Raw genomic sequence first — 9,413 nt, 5'->3', positions numbered from 1 at the left:
CGGACGCATAACCATTACACTATCTCGCTCTGTGATAGGTGAACACTGGACATACCACAAGAAGATGAATGTCTTGTTTTAAACTGTCAATTTCTTTGTCTTTCTCCAGAATATCCTTTTCCTGTTGTTCAATCAATTTTCGGAGGTTTACATCCTTGTTCCTACTGTCGTGCTCTTTACCAGGGACCAAACCCCCACTTCGTCGCGTTAGTGCGGTCTACGGAAACAAGACTGCATGATTTTCCGTTGGTGAAAACAGTCACAGTATAGGTGTATAAATGGGACCGGCGTTTTTGTTCGCAACATATCAGGGATGGGCAAACTACGGCCCGCGGGCCGCATGCGGCCCTCCACACTGTTCTGTGCGGCCGGTGAGAGTCTAAAGAAACTTATTAAAAATATTGATAAAATGCGTACTAAAAATCGAATTAATGCTGGGACTTGGTTAAACTGTTTCTCAGTATATTTCACCATGATAATTCTAAGGTAGTGGTTCTCAAACTGGGGGCGCACCCCCTTGGGGAGGGGTAAAAGCATCTGAAGATGGGCGCGATCTACATCCCATTCATACTTGTTGCTCTGTATTTTACTCTGGATTTCATATTTAAAAATCTCTCGTCCACAGTCGTAACCTTCCATGCCATATAACTATCCGTTAGGTTTGCTGGCATCCTAGTTGCGTTTTGTGATATGAGGATAAGAGGTGCGAAATCTTTCACCATCATAAGGGGGGCGTGTCTTAAAAAGTTTGGGAACACTGTTCTAAGGTAAATACTTCCTATATCATTTTTATGTTTCATTTCTGGCGCGACATCCCGATCTCAAGGCCCCGCGCAGGTTGAAAGATTTCAACTGATAGACATCACAGAAATCCTAAACGAGATTCTCATAATTCGGATCACTAGTGTGATTTCAGATTGGCCAATCCAGTTTCAATTATTTCAGTGATGTGCTTATAAAAAAACGATTCGCGCGTTCCCTAGGTAGATTCGTTCTCTGTACGAGCAGAATTAGGGTATTTATATTTTATCTAAGGAAGTGGAAGCGTGTTTGAAGCTAACATGGTTATGATGCTGTCCGCATTGTGTGTCCAGGAACTGATCCGAAAGTGGAATTAGTAAATCTGAACGGATCGCTGCTCACAGATTTAAATTTCCATCCCGTTCTAAGAATCGGGAAAACCTACCTTCATCTCTATAGTAGGCTTACCATACGTCCTCTTTTAAGAGGATTTGTCCTCTTTTTTGACATTTTTGAAAGTGTCCTCGGAGGACGCCCTTTTGTCCTCTTTTTTGAGATTTTGTCCTCTTTTTTGAAAATTTAGGTCAGATTTGGAGGAAATTGCGAGTGAAATGTCGCAAATTAGCGCAGAAGTGAAGCTCCGGCGGGTATTTCGGAGGGAAAAGCGGTTATTTTAGCTCTGAGCGAAAAGAAGACCTTTTTTTTTTTTTAGTCATCCACCTGGCAATGTGGAGAGAACACCGTTGTTTTGAGCTCTGAGCGGAAGTGATGACCAACCGATCACGAAGTGGGAAAAATTTACCGGTTTTTGAGAATTCTTCTCCAGTTTTGCATGTCTGAAATTTCTGAAAAAGTGTCCTCTTCTTACATTTCGAAAATATGGTAAGCCTACTCTATAGTTTTGACAAATTGGTTATTGAGGTCGTCCAGCCTATGAAATCTCGCCACTGTTTCTGGCGCGTGTAGGATATCATCAAAGCAATGTTTAGATTGTTTTAAATGAGCATATATATTATCTCCTTTGTCCTCACCATATAATCAAATACCAATATTGCGTTTTGGTTTATAATGCCAATTTTATATAGTGCGACCTGCGAATGGATTCAAATATTGAATGCGGCCCGCGAGCTCAAAAGTTTGCCCATCCCTGCCTTATATGCTTCCATTTCGTTCAGTGCCGCGCCAGCACAAAGCAAACGCAGCTTTCTATCCAACTATGTTTTGACTCCGCATAGAACCACCACTATATGACATTTATATATGTTGGGTTTGTGCAACCTAAATGGTAGGTGCGTTAGTACAAATAGGGGGGTTTGGCGCGCTGTATTGACCATAATACAATTAGACTTGGAGTCCGTATCAGCAAAGAGTATAAAACGACAAATGAACTATAGTCCGCAGCTAATTGGATCGTTATCATCAATTGGAAATCGATCAAAACATCGATATATTAATGATATTGTTATGCCAGAACCTCATCTGATGATGGCCAATATTTCTATACGAATGATCAATTGTAAAATTGGTCGGACATCAATAAAATTCGATGTGAGATCAAACAGGACTTGTAATGCCAATGCGGCGCAAACCAACCAACATTGGCACTTATAGCGGGCCGCACAACTCTTCAATGCAGGCCGTATTTGACTGGCAGGTGGCAGATTGTATACACCTGACACACATCGCTTCAATCGTTTGTGTTCTTTACAAAGAAGTTGCCATATTACTGGTTACCAACCAAATAGTCAAGCTTCGCTTCGATTCTCATGTTTTGCTCCTGGATATTGCCCGATAAATTTGAATATTGCACTTGCATGGAACGTTCAGCACCCACTTCGAGATCTTCATCCGCCCGATTCGTAGCTGGTTTTACGTGTCCTCAGAACAAAATCGTTCGATAAATTATTATATAGCAAGCACATCGCTTCAGGTTATGATACCCGGGAACCGCATACTCAGTTCAGTGACGTCCTCATGCGTTAAGGTTATAGTTGAGCACAATGATTTGAGTACGCGAACGCGAATCGAGTATTAACACTAGAACTACCGGAACTTCGAACTACCTAGAACTACCATGTGGCTTTTTTGACGCATGTTGAATCTACTTCGATTAAATGCATTTACCGGAGCTAAAAATCAGCACAAATCTCAACAAACGGCATCAGAAACCATTGTTTATTGCGCTCACAGCTACTTGCAATATTTTACATACACCTTAGGTCAACACTTATAAAACAAATCGCCGTTTTTTGGTGTAACATATAAGTGTTGCTCTGGTGCGCATTTGGTATTTGAGCACGTTCTTTAAAAATTTAGAGTAGGTTCCAGATCGGCCTTAGCCACATCATCATTGTTGGTTATTGCTGACATATCATAAAGCTTATCAGATAAGATTTGCATAATTCAATTTTGCAACTAATCCTCGATTTGCATATTTTTAGAGTATCGGCATTTTGGCAAGTAGACGATCATTCACATTCTAAGAAAACATGCACGAACCATCGTCGACTTGTTGGTACCCTCATAGATTACTGCCTTGCAACCTGACCAATAATATCCCCCTGGCTTTGTTTCGTTATAACATTTAACCGTCACTGGTTTCTTGTTTGTGTTGTTTCTGAAGGAAACAGTTACCTCAGGTTGCAGTGAACTCAATATATATGTGTACAAATTCGATCTCTACACTGGCATCTCGCCGTTACGCTTATCAACAAGATGATAGCTTTGCAAAGTGTGGCTACATGAAGCTGCCTGTGTTCCTTTTGGTCCTGGGTAGCTTCAAGCAACTTTTGACAATAGTGTCAACTAGGACTTCGTTTGCTTCTCCAAGCGTATACAGCCACATTCACGTAACATTGTTTCGAGATGGATTACATCAGACTCTTCACATTACTATGCTTGGCAAATGTATAGATTATGGAAGAGGTGTCCTGTCCTATCCTTGCCTAAATATGAGACGCCCTTGTACAGATACTTGGTAGCAGCAGCGTCCACCATCTGACATTTTACCCCAATTATTTGCTGGCATTTCGACCATGTAATGAACGAAAACCATATTATCTTTATCGAATCCACACCTTTTGTTACTCCTTATGTCAATGGAAAGATCATGACTTCCATAAATCTGTTCTTCGAGAGGGCCTGACTAAACATAATGCACCCATGCCCTCAGTCCTCATATGCATTCAATTCACTAGATTCAGCTCACTCTCCCCCCGAAGATCCATCTCGTAGACCGGAGCAAAGACCCTTTGCCCTTGTACAACCCTAGTATATTAGTATGGTCAATACAGATGTCGGCTTGATCTAATGGTACATTTCAAATTTCATGTCCTGTAACATGTGAGCTTCAGAAATATAATATTACAGAGCTTTGGTGACTTAGAACGAGGAAGATCCTGGGCCTTCTATTACAAGGGATGTTGTAGCTAACACAGTTAGACCGAGTCGATATTAACAAAGTTCTGTTGTTACAAACGGCTTTTCTGCGTTTATCAGATACAAAACCACTTTCAAGAATATGAAACTGCGATGCCTGAAGGTAGAAAAAGTGTAATGCGTCAAAAAAGCCACTCGCTAGTTCTAGGTAGTTCTGTGTATAACTTTTTTATTTGTACTAGATGAGTGATGAAAATCATGGATAAGGTGGCCTACATAAAATAAATAAAAGTCAAGAAGTTTCAGCCGAACAGCGTAAGATGTGACTGAATGCCAGCTCTTCAAAAATGAAAATGCGTCAAAAAAGCCACTTGATCGTTCTAGTGTTAAGTAGGATGTTTCGAGTCTTGTAGTGCGAGTCCATTCTTTCGAGTACTAAAATTAGGTAACCCTGCAACTAAGAATTATTTAAACAACGAGTATTATCGTATTGGTGCTTTCTTACCAGCATAGAGCGTAAGGCTAAAGCGTGCTCGTTGAAATGTCGACTGCTATGTGAATTAACGACCCGCTGCATTGTCACAAAGAGCCTGGGTTCCATTTAATCAATTTAAAACGTATATGTTTAAAACACGACCCCTGTTTAAAATATGTGTTTTTTCACGGCGTCATGAATCTCCGATTTTGATGTCACAGTTGATGGGTATTGTTATATTGCTCCTTGAGAATTACAATTGAAACTATAGGGCAAATAGGGACCCTTTGGCGAAAAAGGTTCCCGACCAATGTCTTAAAAACCAGGGGCGGACAACAACTCCCAGTCAGCGGGCCGTATATGGTAAATGAAGTACCTTGCGGGCCGGATTCCTGAATCGATGCATTAGACGCGTATTTATCAACCTGTACAAGGATTCGTCGTATTTAATGTAATCTTTTAGTTTTAATTATAGAGAACAAAACAGTATTCGATGAATTTATTAACGTAATGTGCTTCAATAGCTGTTGAAGTCAACGAGACATCTAGACTTCTTTCTGTAAGTTTCTGTATGCTTTATTTTTTTTATTATGTGCATCTATTATTTTGTTGGAGGGGATGTTACCCAAATTGAAAGCACCAAATCGCTAGACACGAAATCATCCCGCGAAGAAAATTTTTGTGTTTAATAAAACCGATGAAAAGAATATACTTTATGTTGTTTTGTGAAGTAATTTTTTGTCTTGAATAGCATATAATTCCATACTACATCTCGTATCCCCTGCTTGGTCGGGTCAAACAATAAATTTTGACATTTCGTTGGTCCTTCATAAAAGCTACATATTTCAATTGTTTCACTTCACGTGAACGTTACCATGATGGGGACTTGAGTAATCGACTCGACTGAAAGCTTAATACTCGATTCGAAATCGAATTAGTTAAGTGCTCCATTTCTCAGTCTTATAGTTATTATAATGATATTATCTTGTCAGGATAGCAAGGCTATCATTCTGCCAAAATTACAACGTAATCTAGATTCGATACTGGACAGTTTCCATGAAAGTCTCCTTATATACGCTCATTTCATATTGTGCTTATTCTAGTCCTATTGCTCCGGCGCTCCCCTTGGGAACATAGGCCCATAACCATAATTCAGTTAGCTCACGTTGCAAGCGGCGTACCAGGCGTTCACTGTCAGACTAGTGCGGAGCATGGACCGGAGCCGGATTGGATATCCGGCCGGATTTTTATGATTTTGGCCGGACCGGATCGGAGCCGGATCAGTACTTTTTCTGTTACGGCCGGAGCCGGATCACTACTTTTTTGATCCGGCCAGAATCTTTATGGATAAGCATGACTTTTATAATTATATAACTACCAACCAACCACTCGTAAGTAACCTCCAAGCCAGTGTGAACATAAACGAGGCATATTTATCAATTCACGGAACCTCCGTACCGAGCAGGGCCGGATTTCTGGCCGGACCGGATTGGAGTCGGATCAGTACTTTTCTTGATACGGCCGGAGTCGGATCGGAGCCGGACCAGAGAATTGAACAACCGGATCGGAGCCGGACCAGAGAATTTGTCGATCCGCTCCGCACTATGTCAGATATATCATCAGTATATTACATTATCGACCAGTTGAAAAAACTATGCCGAAGAAAACAACTTGGTGAAATTAAACCTGATCTAGAATCAAGGCGATTTTTAACGATACTCAATGAGTATTACTCATGTCACACATAGGGTAGTAAGCCTACGCATCTTTACTATATTTGATACGAATGCTATCTTGCTATCTCGTCCTATAAACTTTAGAATCCTTTCGTTAGCCTTGAAGGTTTATCCAGGCTCCTTTTTGCCGTCAGGGTAGCGGTGTCTTGTATAACTGAAACCGAAGTGGACCGTGCTGCAAGTGTACGGCAGCTAAGGAAAGGTCAATAAGAATAATAGAACTGATCTAAGATGATTACAAATGTCGAAACATCGTGATCAGGCCACAACAACAACTTCTTACGGTTAGACATCGTATGCTACGAAATACCAAAATGTTGTCCATCAGGAATCGAAGCAGCGACGGCGGTAGCAGCGCCGCTGATAGAAAGCAGAGCGCAGGTTTCGTTGAGATGCTTCCTCGAGGACATCGTGGACGAGCTCATCGTTCGACCCATTTTCAAGTCGGCAGATCTTGCTGTTTTTGAGCTTTTCCGGGTGCCGGCACTTCTAAAAATTCTGTAAGACATAGCGAAATTGTGCGAGATTGCCATCGAAAAATTAGTGGCGGGTAGCGTATTAGCACGATCCGCTACTGCAACACCAATGGGTTGCAGATTCGAATTCAACCGAGGTCGACCTGTTGGCAGTTTAGGCTCTTCATCGCGCTCCGATTCGCGCAAGCGGCGTCTTACAAAAGCCTAGCCAGAAAGAAAGCGGGCCTTGCTATCATTCAGCAGCCCACGGTTAAGAATATCGTGTAAAATGGCCACACGGATGTCAAAACACCATCAGAAAGAACAATTATATAGCTTACGTGGTTAGCGGGAGATGGCGCAGTTGGCTCATCCAACACCATCATCGGCACCAGAACTACTGAGCAATGAAGCACCAAATGAAAGACAAGCGAATGATCAACATCGAACACTGTTACATGGGTCACTACTGGTAATATCAACAGACCTGGGTAGATGTTAGATTGAAAGACCTTACTCGTTTTGACATCTGCCTTGCCCTGTATGTATTCATTACATCTGACTATGTCTAGTGCAGGGGTGGCCCACCTGCGGCCGTAGAAGGAATTTTGTGCGGCGGTGGACACGTAATTCGATTAGTATGTGTTGGCGGCCGTCGACATGCATTTTGAATTTACGAATTGACTCCCGATTTCTAGAAAGATTTCAATTGCAATCAGAGCCAGATTGTATAGAGATAAGTGTGCCTTTTTGTAGCTGGTGTGATCAGACTAGATGACCTTCAGGGTCCTATCGATCATTCCTATGTTTGTTTGTTTGTTTGTGGTATTCATGGCCTTTTGTCGATTACTATGGTCATTAGGGCTCTTCAAAAATGACTTTTTTTCTCAAATCGTACTGGCTACTTGATAAAATGGTTAGGTTACCTAATTTAAGCCTACACACAAAATTTGGTTAAATTCCAGCCAGTAACCGCTTTGGTACAGGAGAAGAAAGTTTCCATTCATTATATATAAATAAATTAAAAAAATTTGAAAATTTTCTGTTCACCCCGTGAAAGTGTTGGGCTGTCTATAGAAACGATGCTCACCAAATTTGGTTCAATTCCAACCAGTGGAAGCGGAGTTCTTGCCATCGAAAAATTTTGATTTGAATAAAATAGTATTTACGGTGACCGATTCTTTGTTTATTTATTATAGTTGTGCTCACCGTAAATACTATTTTATTCAAATCAAAATTTTTCGACGGCAATACCTCCGCTTCCACTGGTTAGAATTGAACCAAATTTGGTGAGCATCGTTTCTATAGCACCCGGCCAATTTGACTTTGTTATTATTCCGTAGCTGCCGACTTGTAGCACGGCCCACTCTTAGGCTTATATAAGACACCGCTCACACGGATGAGATGGCGAGGAGGAGCCTAGATAAACCTCCAACACTTAGGTAGAGAGTCGATCTCCGTCGGAGTCGAGCCTAACTTTCAACCCATTGGTGTTGCAGCCGTGGATTATAGGCTACCACTATACGCTATTTCGCCACAAGATCATTCCTATTTGATACCGAATACTGTGCACTGTGTGCACGTATATTTTCTGTACCACCCACCATCATTGCCGTCTGTTTGTTATGTATTTTGGTTGGATGAAAATAAAGACTCTCTCTCTTTCTCTCTCTCTCACAGTACGGATGCGTACAGCAGAGGAAATTGATTAGGCGCTTCTTCGATCTTTACGCCCCAGATCGAAACAGTGTTCCCCATGACACCAAGAAATGTTTCACATGAACACAATAAAATTTATAAACGTCAAAATAAATTGTTTTTTGCTTTTGTTGTGGAAGGGGGGATATTATGGTTGGAGGAGAGGGGGATATTAGGGCTGGGGAGGGACGATTTTAGGGTTGCAGGAGAGGGGGATATTAGAGTTGGAGAGGGTGGATATTAGAGTTGGAGAGGGCGGACATTGGGGTTCGAGGAATGATGGATATTAGGGTTGGGAAGGGGGGGATATTAGGGGAGGAGGTTAGAGTTAGGGTTAGAGCTGGGTTAGGGTATCCCAAGATTAGGTATGGGGTGAGGGACACGATATCCCACCCTAATATCCCACACCCTCCCTACCATAATATCCTCCAACTCTAATCTTGGATACCCTAACCCCAACTTTGACCCTAACCCACCTCTAACCCTTATATCCCCCTTCCCCAACACTAATCTCGGAATACCCCAACCCACATCAACCCTCCCCAACCCTAATATCCCCCTACCCCCAACCCCAATATCCTCTCCTCCTCCTACCTTAATACCCCCTCCCCCAAACCTAATCTTGGGATACCCTGACCCTAACTTTTACCCTAACCCGCATCCAACCCTAATATCCGTCAATCCGCAGACAAAAAAAAACAATTTATTTTGACGTTTATAAAATTCGATCGTGTTCATGGGAAACACTTGCTGGTTACATGTGAAGCAGTGTTTCGATCTGGGGCGTATATCGAAGAAGCGCCAATGATTAGCCTCATATAGAAATACCAACTCGTAATCGTGTGCTCCTCACTATACCGACAATCCTGATGGGAGGTCAAGAAATAACAGCGTGCAACAAAGTGACTAAAAACGGTTGACCCCCCGAAG

The 9,413-nt window shown here is 41.9% G+C and overlaps 2 protein-coding genes across 3 annotated transcripts in view; both read right to left on the bottom strand.

The window, feature by feature from the left end:
* Positions 1-9,413, bottom strand: part of LOC145456386 (G protein-coupled receptor kinase 3-like) — a 198,121-nt gene that overhangs the window by 64,099 nt on the left and 124,609 nt on the right. The window lies entirely within an intron of this gene.
* The window catches only part of LOC145434108 (uncharacterized), a 48,044-nt gene that overhangs the window by 3,500 nt on the left and 35,131 nt on the right, over positions 1-9,413 (bottom strand). Inside the window, exons 14-16 of the mRNA XM_080311406.1 lie at positions 6,641-6,828; positions 2,480-2,619; positions 56-217 (exon numbers count right to left, since the gene is read on the bottom strand). Coding sequence (XP_080167532.1) covers positions 56-217; positions 2,480-2,619; positions 6,641-6,828 — 490 coding nt within the window. The remainder of the gene's footprint in view (positions 1-55; positions 218-2,479; positions 2,620-6,640; positions 6,829-9,413) is intronic.

This window comes from Botryllus schlosseri, chromosome 2 (genome assembly GCF_051294905.1).
Source record: "Botryllus schlosseri isolate E-star chromosome 2, Bs_hap1, whole genome shotgun sequence".
Classification (NCBI taxonomy): Eukaryota; Metazoa; Chordata; class Ascidiacea; order Stolidobranchia; family Styelidae; genus Botryllus; species Botryllus schlosseri.
This window is presented reverse-complemented; position numbering and strand designations above follow the sequence as displayed.